This window comes from Rhea pennata, assembly GCF_028389875.1.
Source record: "Rhea pennata isolate bPtePen1 chromosome 35 unlocalized genomic scaffold, bPtePen1.pri SUPER_35_unloc_4, whole genome shotgun sequence".
Lineage (NCBI taxonomy): Eukaryota > Metazoa > Chordata > Aves > Rheiformes > Rheidae > Rhea > Rhea pennata.
The window spans coordinates 16,975-30,092 of NW_026907597.1; the positions used below are offsets into that span (position 1 = coordinate 16,975).

The 13,118-nt window shown below is 68.4% G+C and overlaps 1 protein-coding gene across 1 annotated transcript in view; it reads right to left on the minus strand.

Annotated features, from left to right (window-relative positions):
- Nucleotides 1-13,118, minus strand: part of LOC134154140 (filamin-A-like) — a 36,486-nt gene that overhangs the window by 11,256 nt on the left and 12,112 nt on the right. Inside the window, 24 exon segments of the mRNA XM_062600834.1 lie at nucleotides 54-215; nucleotides 1,290-1,463; nucleotides 1,544-1,672; nucleotides 1,780-1,920; nucleotides 3,297-3,399; nucleotides 3,491-3,738; nucleotides 4,742-4,931; nucleotides 5,223-5,379; nucleotides 5,493-5,616; nucleotides 6,817-6,987; nucleotides 7,079-7,239; nucleotides 7,733-7,895; nucleotides 8,057-8,230; nucleotides 8,324-8,921; nucleotides 9,572-9,583; nucleotides 9,586-9,833; nucleotides 10,521-10,638; nucleotides 10,884-11,053; nucleotides 11,168-11,258; nucleotides 11,493-11,653; nucleotides 11,902-12,025; nucleotides 12,228-12,371; nucleotides 12,646-12,759; nucleotides 12,835-13,028. Coding sequence (XP_062456818.1) covers nucleotides 54-215; nucleotides 1,290-1,463; nucleotides 1,544-1,672; nucleotides 1,780-1,920; nucleotides 3,297-3,399; nucleotides 3,491-3,738; nucleotides 4,742-4,931; nucleotides 5,223-5,379; nucleotides 5,493-5,616; nucleotides 6,817-6,987; nucleotides 7,079-7,239; nucleotides 7,733-7,895; nucleotides 8,057-8,230; nucleotides 8,324-8,921; nucleotides 9,572-9,583; nucleotides 9,586-9,833; nucleotides 10,521-10,638; nucleotides 10,884-11,053; nucleotides 11,168-11,258; nucleotides 11,493-11,653; nucleotides 11,902-12,025; nucleotides 12,228-12,371; nucleotides 12,646-12,759; nucleotides 12,835-13,028 — 4,071 coding nt within the window.

Here is a 13,118-nt window from a genome sequence, read left to right on the forward strand (position 1 = left end):
GTGCCGTCCGTCCGTCCGTGCCCCCACGCCCGCCCCGCGTCCCGTCGCCTCACCGACGTGGCCGTTGCGGAGGCGCTTGAGCTGGCAGGGCTCCTCGCGCCCCGACGGGGAGGTGACGGTCGCCGTGAGCTGGCTCAGGTCCGTCTCCCCGATGTCCAGGGGGATGTCGGCCGAGGTGCCCACCTTGAGGTGGGACAGGCGCAGGCTGTCGTCACCTGCGGGGACGCCGGGGAGGGGGGTGAGAAGGAGGCGGGGGGGGGGGGGGCGTAGGGCACCCCACAACTGCCCTAGGGCAGCCCCCTGAACTGCCCTGGGCACCCTCAGATGTTCCCTAGGGCCCCTGGGGCACCCCCAGACTGAGCCCTAGGGGTCCCACACAACTGCTCAGGGCACCTTCGGGCCCCCCAAGATTCCCAGGCCCCCCCCCAAGATCCCCCAGGCACCCCCCAAACCCCTCCAGGACCCCCAGGGCACCCTCCCAGACCCCTTCAGGACCCCCTAGTGTGCCCCAAGATCCCCCGGGCACCCTCCCAAACCCCTCCACGACACCCAGGGTGCCCCCCAGATCCCTCCAGGACCCCTTAGTGTGCCCCAAGATCCCCAGGGTGCCCCCCAAACCCCTCCAGGACCCCCAGGGCACCCTCCCAGACCCCTCCAGGACCCCCTAGTGTGCCCCAAGATCCCCCGGGCACCCTCCCAAACCCCTCCACGACACCCAGGGTGCCCCCCCAGATCCCTCCAGGACCCCTTAGTGTGCCCCAAGATCCCCAGGGCACCCTCCCAGACCCCTCCAGGACACCCAGGGTGCCCCCCAAATCCCTCCAGGACCCCCTAGTGTGCCCCAAGATCCCCAGGGTGCCCCCCAAACCCCTCCAGGACCCCCAGGGCACCCTCCCAGACCCCTCCAGGACCCCCTAGTGTACCCCAAGATCCCCAGGTTGCCCCCCCAAACCCCTCCAGGACACCCAGGGTGCCCCCCAAATCCCTCCAGGACCCCCTAGTGTACCCCAAGATCCCCAGGGTGCCCCCCCAGACTGCTCCGGGACCCTTTATCAGCGATGCAGACAATACAGAAGCCCCCTATAGCACCCCCAAATCTCCTGTACCAGAGATACAGGCAGCGAAGGGGCCCCCAGGACCCCTGTGACCCTTCAAACTCACCCATAGGGGCGATAGAGACGGTAAAGGGCCCCCCAGGCGCCCCGTGACCCCCTAACCCGACCCCCACGGCGTCGATGCAGGTGACGACGCGCCCCCCGCGCCCCCCCCGCCCCCCATCGGCGCCGTACCGGTGATGCGGGCGGTGAAGGGGCTCCCCGGGATGTGCTTGTCGTTGTACTTCACCACGATGCTGTAGTCGCCGGGCAGCACGGGCAGGTAGGAGACGCTGCACGAGCCGTCCTGGTTGTCGGTGCAGCTGATCTCCGCCTTGGAGGGTCCCTCCACAGCCAGCGAGAGCCCACCTGGAGGGGGGGGGGGTCAGGCGGGGGGGGTCCGCGCGGAGGACCCAGGCGTCCGGGAGGCGCCCCGCCACCGGGCTCACCCTCGCCGGCGTCCTTGGTGTTGACGGTGAAGGTGGCGGGTTTGTTGACGGTGCCGTGGATGAGGCCGGGGCCGTAGGCCGTGACGTGGCCGCTGTTCACGTAGTCCACGTAGAACTGCAGCGGGCTGCCTGGGGGGGGGGGGATGGGAAATGGGGTGTCACGAGGACCCCCCACCGAGCCTCGGGGGCATCGCAGGGTGCCCCCACCCCCGCCCCCAGCCCCCAGGGGCACCCACCTGGGATGTGCATGTTCTCGTAGCGGATGTCCATCTCGTGCAGGCCGGCCTCGGTGGGGGCGAAGCGCACCGTCACCGTCCCGTCCTTGTTGTCCGTGATGTCCGGCTTCGCCACCTTCCCCGACGGCATCCGCACCTCGCCTGGGTGGGGGCGGGAAACGGGGCTGGGGGAGGAGGACACCGACCCCCCAGCCCACCCCCGTGGCCTGCAGACCCAGCACCCTACGGAGACTCCCTGGGAGGACTTGGGGGGCTCCAGACACCCCTAAAGAGGGCCTGAAGACCCCTTGGGAGTGCTTCAGAAGCTCTGATACCCCCTGGGAGGACCATAGCTGCCTTGGGGACCTCCTGGAGGACCACATGGGGCTCTGAAGACCCCCTGGGAGGACCTTGGCTGCCTTTGAGACCTCCTGGAGGACCACATGGGGCTCTGAAGACCCCTAGGAGGACCATGGCTGCCTTTAGGACCTCCTGGAGGACCCCAAGGGGCTCTGAAGACCCCCTAGGAGGACCTTGGCTGCCTTCGGGACCTCCTGGAAGACCCCAAGGGGCTCTGGGGACCCCCTTGGAGGACCTTGGCTGCCTTTGGGACCTCCTGGAGGACCCCAAGGGGCTCTGAAGACCCCCTTGGAGGACCTTGGCTGCCTTTGGGACCTCCTGGAGGACCCCAAGGGGCTCTGAAGACCCCCTTGGAGGACCTTGGCTGCCTTTGGGACCTCCTGGAGGACCCCAAGGGGCTCTGAAGACCTCCTAGGAGGACCTTGGCTACCTTTGGGACCTCCTGGAGGACCCCAAGGGGCTCTGAAGACCCCCTAGGAGGACCTTGGCTAGCTTTGGGACCTCCTGGAGGATGACATGGGGCTCTGAAGACCCCCTAGGAGGACCTTGGCTACCTTTGGGACCTCCTGGAGGACCACATAGGGCTCTGAAGACCCCCTAGGAGGACCTTGGCTTCCTTCGGGACCTCCTGGAGGACCCCAAGGGGCTCTGAAGACCCCCTGGGAGGACCTTGGCTTCCTTCAGGACCTCCTGGAGGACCCCAAGGGGCTCTGAAGACCCCCTAGGAGGACCTTGGCTTCCTTCGGGACCTCCTGGAGGACCCCAAGGGGCTCTGAAGACCCCCTTGAAGGACCTTGGCTGCCTCAGAGAACCTCTAGGGGGACCTGGTTATTTTAGGGACCCTCAGGAGGGCCTGAAGACCCCATAGGAGGACCCCAAGAGGCTCTGGGGACCCCCTGGAAAGACCTGAGGGAGCCTCAGGGACTCCCTATAACTTGGGGGTCCCCTCAGGAAGTCTGAGCACCCCTGAGGAGGACTCTAGCTGACCTGGGGACCCCTAAAAGGACCTAGGGACCTCGTGAACACCTTGGGGACCCCCAGGGGACCTCAGCCTTTGGCCACCCCCTCCTAGAAGCACTTTGGGGACCCCCGGAGGACTTTGACTGCTCAGATCCCCCCTGGGAGGAGCCGGGGCCCCTCCCGGAGGCATTTCGGGGTGCCTGGCTCCCCCCACGCACCTGTGATCTCGCCCTTCTTGATGGTGAAGGGGATGACGAGGTCGAAGGGGCGCAGCCCGGCCATGTCCAGCCCGTTGACACCCAGCAGCGGGCGGTCCGTCGCCTGCGCAAACGACGCTCGTTAGAGGAGGTGAGGGGGGACGGACCCCGTGCGTGTCCCCCCCCTCGCCGCCGGCGCAACACCGCGCACTCACCATGACCTGGAAGGGGCTGTTGGGGATGTGCTCGCCCCCGAAGCGCACGCAGATGACGTACTTCCCGGGCTGGGGGGCGGTGTAGAAGATGTCGAAGGTGCCGTCGGCGTTCTCCACCACGTCCACGTCCACCTCGGAGCCGTCGGGCGTGCAGACGGTGCACGTCACCTTGCCCTTGCCGGCCGCCTTGGCGTCCACCGTGATCACCGTCTCCTCGCCGATCTGGATGGTGGGGCCGATGCCTGCCCCTGCCCCGGGGAGGGCGGGGAGGTGACTATGCTGCCACCCCCAAGCCCCCCCCCAAAAAAAAAAATGGGGGAGGGGGTAGAGAGGGGGGGTGCCTCCCTAGAGGCCCCCGCAGGAAGCTCGTGCACCCCCAGATTCCCTGTTGGCCTCCATCGCTGCCACCACCCCTGGGTAAACCGGGGTGTTTGTGGGCGTCTGAAGGCCTCCCCTGCCCCCCCCCCCAAACTCTGCACACCTGAGCCCCTCCCTGGCAGGCTGAGCACGGGGAAACTCATGCCGTGCCACGGGCAGGAGAGTAATTAGGGAGGCCGTTAAAGACACGCAGACGCCAGCCCACCACCACAACACGCACCCAGTGGTGTCCTCACTGGGCGGGGGCTCCCCGCTGCCCCCACCCCAAAACGTGGCAGAGGCCTGGACCCCCCTAATTCACCTATTAATTATTATCTAATTAAGTTAGATTGGGGGGGGGGGGCACAATTTAAAGAACTCAAGGCATCCTTGATATTAAAACAGGCCTGAGGAAAGCCCCCCCCCCGATTACACCTGGACCAGGGGGCGTCCCCCCTCCCGGTGCACATCCCCCCCCTCCCCGCTGGTAACACCACTGCAGGGAAGGTCCCCCCCGCCCCCGGTCCTTTGCTTGCGGAGTGATTTCGGGGTGCGGGGGGAGGGGGTCATGCACGCACCCCGACGCTAAGCGAGCCATGCCGTGAGCTTACCTAAGCCGTGACCTCCGATGGAGACTACAGCGTGGTGTGCGGTGGGGGGGGTAAAAGAAGGGTGAAGGGGGGGTAAAAGAAGGGTGAAGGGGGGGCAAAAGAGGGGTGAGGGGGGACGCGGGGTGGGCAGAGAAGCGAGAAATCCAGTGAGACACACGTGGTGACGAGGCCGCCGCCCTCTCCCCCCCCCCCCGCGTTTTGGTTCCCCCCCCCCCTCGCCCGGCTGTGACTCGGCTGCAAGCGGGTGGGTGGCCGCGCCGGGCCGGGGGCGCGCCCCGCTCACCGGTGACGGTGCACTTGCTGGCGTCGCCGGCGGGCACGGCCCGGATGCGGTAGGGCGAGTAGGGGATCTCGTCGCCGCCGTACTTGATGAGGATGGTGTAGCGGCCCGTCATGTCGGGGACGTAGGACACCGTGTAGGTGCCGTCCTGGTTGTCGCGGATCGTCGCCTTCTTGGGTTTGCCCTCGGGGTCCTGCGGGGACGGCGGGGGGACGCCGTGGCGTCGCCTGTCTCTACCCGCGGCGCGGTGTCCCTGGCGCCGTGCCGCTGTCGCGACCCCGTTCCGGGAACGCCCCGGCACTGCTGCTGCCCCGCTCCTGCCCCTAATCCTTTCCTCCTGTCCCCAAACCCTGCCCCCTTGTCCCTACCCTCCTTCCTCCCGTCCCCTGACGCGTCCCCGACCGCCTCCTCCTGCCCCTGTCCCCAAGCCCTTCCTCCCGCGCCCCTGCCGTCCTCGTCCTCGTCCCCCGGGCTGGCGCCCCACCGTGATCTGCACGGCCAGCAGCCCCTCGCCGGCGTCCTTGGCGTCGATGGTGAACTCCACGGGGAGGCTGGCGGGGACCCCCGTGGTGTTGAGCCCGGGGCCGCTCGCCTTCACCTTGCTGGCGTCGTGGGTGGGCAGCGCCTTCACCTTGAAGGGGCTGCGGGAGACGGTGTTGGGGGGCGGGGGGAAGAGTCAGTTGGGTGCCCCAAATCCCCCCCCCCCCCAGCGGCCCCCCCAAGAGCGTCCCGCGCCCCCGGAGCCCTCACCCACCTGCGGGGCACCTCCTCGTCGCCGTAGCGCACGGAGATGCTGTAGGGCCCCTCGCGGGACGGCACGTAGCTCACGCTCTGCGTCCCGTCCCCGTTGTCCGCCACGTCCACGGGCTCCACCACGCCTGGGGGCGGCGGCCGGGGGTCAGGGGCACCCCACGACCCCCGGCAGCACCCCGCGGGGCACCCCAACACCCCCTAGAGCACCCCTGAGACCCCCTAGAGCACCCCGCAGGCCATCCTGAGCCCCCCCTAGAGCACCCCATCGGGCACCCTGAGACCCTGCAGCATCCCACAGGGTGCCTTGAAACTCCCTAGAACACTCCATGGAGCACCCAAAAACCCTATAGCATCCCACGGGGTGCCCCAAGACTCCCTAGAGCACTCCACGGAGCACCCCGAGACCCTATAGCATCCCATGGGGTGCCCTGAAGCGCCCTAGAACACTCCATGGAGCACCCAAAAACCCTATAGCATCCCACGGGGTGCCCCAAGACCCCCTACAGCATTCCATTGAGCACCCCGAGACCCTATAGCATTCCACAGGGTGCCCTGAAACTCCTTAGAGCACTCCATGGAGCACCCAAAAACCCTATAGCATCCCACGGGGTGCCCCAAGACTCCCTAGAGCACTCCACGGAGCACCCCGAGACCCTATAGCATCCCATGGGGTGCCCTGAAGCGCCCTAGAACACTCCATGGAGCACCCAAAAACCCTATAGCATCCCACGGGGTGCCCCAAGACCCCCTACAGCATTCCATTGAGCACCCCGAGACCCTATAGCATTCCACAGGGTGCCCTGAAACTCCTTAGAGCACTCCATGGAGCACCCAAAAACCCTATAGCATCCCATGGGGTGCCCCAAAATCCCCTAGGACACTCCATAGGGCACCCCGAGACCCTGCAGCATCCCACAGGGTGCCCTAAGACCTCCTATAGCACTCCACGGAGCACCCCAAGACCCTATAGTATCTTACAGGTTGCTCCAAAACACTCTATAGCGCCTTAGAGGGTGTGCCAAAACACCCTACAGCATCCCACAGATCGCCCTGAAACCTGCTACAGTGCCCTACAGGGCACCTTAAGACCCTACAGCACCCCACAGGGTGCCCGAAGACCGCCTAAAGCACCCCTCAGGGCACCCCAAGAGCCTGCAGGACCCCAAGGAGCACCCCAAGACCCCCTGTATTATCCCACATGGCACCTTAAGACCTCAAAGTTCCCCTTGGGACCCTACAGCACACCATAGAGCACCCCAAGACACCACAGCACCCCAGCCTTTCCCAGAAGAGGGCACCCCGAAAATCTCCCGCCCCGCACCGACCTTTGGGGCCCTGAACCTTAACGTCCAGGGGGGCGACGCCGGCCTTGCTGGTGTCGACGGTGAAGGTCTGGGGCACGTTGGCTCGCACGACGCCCGGCGTCAGCCCCGGCCCAGCGCACTTCACCTTGGACGAGTCCACCACGTCCGTCACCGGCACTTTGAAGGGGCTCCCTGGCGGGGAGGGGGCAGCAAACGTGAGCACCCGCCGCCCGCCCCAGCCCCCCTCCTCCAACACCACCCCCTCCCCAGCCCGGGCGCTCACCGGGGACCTGGTGCCCGCCGTAGGTGACGTTGAGGCTGTAGGTGCCCGGCTCGTACGGCACGTACTCCACGGAGCAGCTCCCGTCCTTGTTGTCGGTGCACGACATCTTGGCCTCTGAGGGCCCCTCCACGGCCAGGCCCAGGCCCCCGGTGCCGGCGCCCCTGGGGAAAGGCGGGGAGGGAAGGGAGGGCGTCAAGCTGGGCACCCCCAAACCTGCCCGGCCCCTAAGGACAGCGGCATGGGGGTGCGCGTGGGTGGGATGGGGGGCTTTGACAGTGCAGGGGGGGGTTCAGGGGGTTGGGGAGAAGCGTTTAGTGCACAGAGAGATTCGAGAGATGCAAGAAGGAAAGAAGCTCAGGACACAAAGGGATATTTGGGGGAAATGAAGGAGGATTTGGGGTTCGGTGACGTTTTCAGGGGCAGCAGGAGAGGGATTAAGCTGCGAAGGAGCATTTAGGGGGGAGTAAGGACAGGCTGGGGCTGAGTAAGGGGGATTTCAGGGACGGGGGGGGAAGGATTTGCAGTGCAGGGGAGCACAGGGACACCGGGGGGGGGTGCCATAGAGGAAAAAGGATTTAAGGCACAGGGCCGTTTGCAGGTGTCCGAGGGGGTGCAGAGAGGTGTTTTGGGGGGCGCCGGGGGGGGGGGGCTCACCGGGTCTCCACGGTGAACTTGTTGGGCTTGTTGGTGGTGCCGCTCTGGATGCCGGGGCCGTGGACGCGGACGCGGGCCGGGTCGCAGCCCTCGGTGACGGGCACCCGGAAGGGGCTGTGGGGCACGGGGCTGCCGGCGTAGTTCACCTCCACCGTGTGAACGCCTGGAGGACGACGAGGGGGTGGGGGGTGGGGGGGGGGGGAATGGGGCGTCAGGCCGAGGCCACGCCAGCGCCCGTCGCGTCCGCCTCCCCCCCACCCCCTCCCCAGGCTCCAAACTACGCGCCGAGGAAGAGGAGAGGGAGGCAGGGGCCCCGCGCCTCACCCTCCTCGTAGGGCGTGTACTCCACGTGGTAGGTGCCGTCCCCGCGGTCCTCCACGAAGGTCTCGGTGACGTTCCCCGAGGGGTTCGACACGCGGGTCTTCACGTGGGGGCCGCCGCTCTTGCTGAGGGCCCGGGCGTCCACGTCAAACTCCGTCACCGCCTCCCTGAAGACACCTGTGGTGGGGAGAAAGCGGATTGGGGGTCACGCTCGTGCGTGTCCCCCCCCCGCCCCGGCAGGCCCCAGCCCCGCGCCCGGCCCCCACGCACCCTTGCCCTCCACGCCGGGCCCGTAGACCTTCACGCCGGCCGTGTCGACGGCGGGCTCCACGCGGACCTTGCTGGGGAAGTGGGGCACGGGCTGCCCGCCGTACTCCACGGTGATGGTGTAGACGCCGGGGCTCAGCGGCGTGTAGGCGATGGTGTAGGTACCGTCGCCGTTGTCCTCCACCCGCACCTCGGCGCGCGCCCCCGCCTCCGAGGCGATGCCGATGGTGAGCTCCGCCGTGCCGGCCCGGCTGCAGTCCACGCGGAAGTGGCCGGGCTGGCCCGCCGTGGCGCCTTCCAGCCCGGGCCCCGAGCACGTCACCTTGGAGGCGTCGAAGGGGGCCCGCACGGGCGCCCGGAAGGGCGAGCCCGGCACGTGGGCGCCGGCGAAGAGGATGTTGATGTTGTAGTCGCCGGGCTCGGTGGGCAGGTAGGAGACGGAGCAGGTGCCGTCGCCGTTGTCCAGGCACTCGATCTTGGCCTCGCAGGGGCCCTCCACCGTCAGCCCCAGCCCGCCCGTGCCGGCGCCCTTGGTGTCGATGGTGAAGGGGGCCGGCGCCCCGGCCAGGCCCCCCTGCAGCCCCGGCCCGTAGGCGCGCACCTGCCGGCAGGGCCGCGGGGCGTCAGGCGGGGGGGCCGCGGCGGCGGGGGGGCCGCGGCGCCCCCCGGGGTCCGGCCGTGGCCCTCGCTGGGGAGCCTCCCCACCCCCCCCCCCCACCACCACCACCACCACCTCGGGGAGCCTCCCCCCACCAGGGCACCCCCGTAGCGAGGACCCCTATAGCCCTGAGAGGTCCCTATAACCGGTACACCCCCTTACTGGGGCTGCCCCCCCCTTCTCTGGGGACCCTCCCCTCACCAGTGACACCCCCTTACTGGGGCTCCCCCTTCTCTCAGGACCTTCCCCTCACCAGCAACAACTCCTTACTGGGAACCCCCAGCACCAGCGACACCCCTGTTACTGGGGACACCAAACCCTCAGGGACCCCCCCCCACACCAGAGATACCCTTTACTGGGGAGTCTGAGCCCTCAGGCACCCCCCCGAGCACCAGGGGCACCCCAAGCCCTTAGGGACCCCTTCCCAGCACCAGGGGCACCCCCTTACTGGGGACCCCACACCCCTAGCACCCCTCCCAGCACCAGGGGCACCCCCTTACTGGGGACCCCCAGCCCGGGGCGCCCCAGAGAGAGCCGAGCCCGCCGTGGGGGCGAAACGGGGCGGCCGCAGAGACCGGGGGGGGGGCACCCACCTTGGAGGGGTCGGTGGGGGCACGGCCTCGACGGGGAAGGGGCTGCCGGGCACGGGGACGCCGTCGTAGGTGACCTCCACCTCGTAGGGCCCCTCCTCGCGGGGGATGAAGCGCACCAGGCTGTTGTCGGCGCTCAGCCCCGGCTCCACCTTGCAGGGCACCGGCTTGCGCGAGGGGCCCGTGATCTTGGCCCCCACTTTGCCCTGGCCCCCGGCGCCCTTCGACTTCACCGTGAACTCCTGGTCCTTCCCCACCTCCAGCTCTGCGGGCATTCGGGGAGGGGGTGCCGTGAGCGGGGGGGGGGGGGAGGGGGGCGGCTGCACCCCCCCCCCAAACCGGCACCCTTCCCCTCCCCCCAAATCCCCAAAGCCTCTGCCCCAAAGCAGGGCCAACAGGCACCCCAAATCTCCCACCCTGCCCTCGCTACGAGGAGGGAACCCCCCATTTGCCCCCCCAGTTCCCCCAAGTTGCCCCCAGCCCCCCCAAGCCCCCATCCTAACGAGATCTCCCCAGTTGCCCCCCAAGCCCCTACCCCAAATTGCCGCCAGGCCCCCTCTGATCCCCCACCTCAACAGGGTCCCCCCCAGTGTCCCCTCAAAATCACACCCAGGCCCCTTCTTCCTACAGGGCCCCCCAATCCCTCATCCTAATAGGCCCCCTCAATTACCCCCAGACCCCTAATGCCCCCCCAAGTTCCTACCCCAAAGGGGGCCCCCAAATCTGCCGCCAGCTCCCCCATGCACCCCCCCAGCAAAGGTCCCCCCCATCCCAATTAAGGCCCCTAATTGCCCGTCACCTCCACTGGGAAGGGGTCTGGTCATCCCCAACACCTCCCTATACCAGAGCCCCCCCAACCTCCACCCCCCAAGACCCTGCTACCCCCCACCTCACCCTAGAGATCCCCCATTAGCCCCCCTAAATTCCCCCCAGACCCCCAACGAGGCCATACTGTCGTCCAGGCCGGAGATCTTGATCTTGCCCAGGTCGAGGCTGGGGGCGACGCCGACGGTGAAGGGGCTCTTGGGGATGTGGTCGCCCCCGTAGGTCACCGCGACCCCCAAGTTACCCTGGGTGGGGGGAGAGGGGCTGTAGGGGGGGGTCGGAGACCCACGGCGGGGGGGGGGGATTGCAGGGTGCCCTGACACCAGGTCCTGTCGCGCCGGGGAAGGGGTTCGGGGTTCCCCCACATCCCCGTTTGCCATGTGCTGTTTCGCTGGGGGGGGGCAGGTTTGGGGCTCCCCCCACCCTGTTACTTGCCCGGGGGGTGGGCATCGTGGTGCGGGGTTTTCGGGGTGCCCCCCACCCCGCTTACCTGCTGCACAGGGGTGTACTTGACGGTGTGGGTGCCGTCGTGGTTGTCGATGACCTCCAGGTCCCGCGCGGCGTCGCCCTTGCCGGGCCCCGTCACCTGCACGTCCAGGGGGGCCCGGCCCCCCGCCTTGGCGTTGACCGTGAAGTGGGTCGGCTTCCCCAGCTCCACGCCTGCCGGGGAAGATGGTGGGAGGGGGATTAGCAGGGGGGGGGAGCAGGGACACCCCCAAATCCCTGCTGGCGGAGGGCAGCTTCCCGCACCCCCCCCCCCCCCCGAACGCTCACCGGAGCGGCTGAGGCCGGGTCCCTCCGCCTTCACCTTGCTGGCGTCGTGCGAGGGGTCGACCTTGATCCGGATGGGGCTGGTGGGGGTGGCCTGCGGGGAGGAGGGGGGGGGACACCCCAAAAATGAGCCCGCGCACCCCCATGTCCCCCCCACAACCACCCCACGCTCCTCCATCCCTCCCACCGGGGATGCTCCTGTGTCCCCCCCAATTCCTCTGCACCCCCCTCCCCCAAATCGTCCCTCAGATCTCTTAGGGCCCTGGGGGATGCTCCTGCACCCCCCCGAGCCCCCCAAAACAGCCCCTGCCCCCCTCCCCCGGCGCACCTGGTTGGCGAAGAGCACCATGATGGTGTAGGCGCCGGGGCCGCGCGGGGTGTAGCGCACGGTGAAGGTGTCGTTGTCGTTGCGGATGATGTCGAAGTCGATGTCGGCCTCGGCGGGGCCCACCACCCCCGGGGCGCACTTGATGCCGATGCTCACGTCTCCTGCGGGCCCCACGGCGTCAGTGGGGCTGGCGTGGCGGGGGAGGGGGCACGCTGTGCCCCCCTACACGTGCCCCCCCCCACAACAGAGACCCTCATGCCCCTCAGGCGCCTGCCTCCTCCTTCCCCCCCAGAACCCCCCAGCACCCTGGGAACCTCCCAGCTCCCACCAGACACCCTCTGCCCCCCACCCCCAAACCTCCCAGACCCCCAACTTCCCCCCCCCACCCCAGATCTGCCGTGGGGCTCACCCTGCCCGGCCTCAGTGCAGTCCACGGTGAAGTAAGTGGGTTCGTGGGCCTTGAGCCCCGTCTTGGCCACGCCGGGGCCGTAGACCTTCACCTTGTGGGGGTGGCTGCCGGCCCCCACGTTCACCTGGGTTTGGGGGCGAGGGAGGGGGCACGGGGTCAAACCTTGCCCCCTCCCCCCAAGGGACCCAGGCATCTGGGTGGCCCCCACCTCTAAAGCCAGGTCTCGCCCCATGGCCGTGAGCTCAGCCCAGCCCTCCGGGTTGGGGGTGAAGGGTGTTTGCTCCCTCCCCCCACCCCGAGAAGGATTTTGGGGGAGCCCCCCTCACCCTGTAGGGGCTCTGGGGGATGTTCACGCCCCCCCAGGACAGCATGGCCGTGTGCTTGAGCGGCTTCTTAGGCACGTAGGAGCAGCTGTAGGTGCCGTTGCCGTTGTCCTTCACCGCGACGTCCACGGGGTTGCCCTCCGCGTCCTGGGGATTGGGGGGGGGGTCAGCACCCCCAAATCCACCCTGTGACCCCCCCCCCACAGCCTTTCCCCCCTGGCTTCGCCCTCCACCCTCTTCTCCCAGGCTCACGTCACCCAAAACAGCTCTGTAAGCTCCTCGATCCGTCCAGAACCTTCTAAAACCAACCTGGAACGCCCCAGATCCACCCCAACCCTGCCTCCCAACACCCCCAACCCCACCCCCCACCAGGCTTGCACCCTCCCGGCCCCCCCCAAACCTGCCCCCCACCCCGACTCACCTGCACTTGCACCTTGAGGGGTCCCTTACCCCCGTTCTTGGCGTCCACGGTGAACTCGGCGGGTTTGTTCACGGCCACCCCGGTCTTCTCCAGCCCGGGGCCTTGGGCTTTGACCTGCGGGAGGGACGAGGGGTAGCGGGGAGGGCCCAGGCGTCCGGGAGGGTGGCTTTTGGGGAGGGGGCGCGGTACCTTCTCGGGGAAGGAGTCGCGGGGCGCGGGGCGGATGTCGGCCATGAAGGGGCTGCGGCGGATGTCCTCGTTGTCGCAGAGCACGTGCACGGCGTAGGCGCCGGGCTCCTGCGGCCAGTAGCGCACGTCGCACGAGCCGTCGCCCCGGTCGTCGCACTCGATCTTCGCCTGCGACGGGCCCTCCACCGAGAAGCCTGGGGGGGGAGCGGGGTGGGGTGCCGAGGTGGGGGGGTCAGGGGTACCCCCAAACTTCCCCCCCACACACAGCTCCTCGGGGGCCCCCA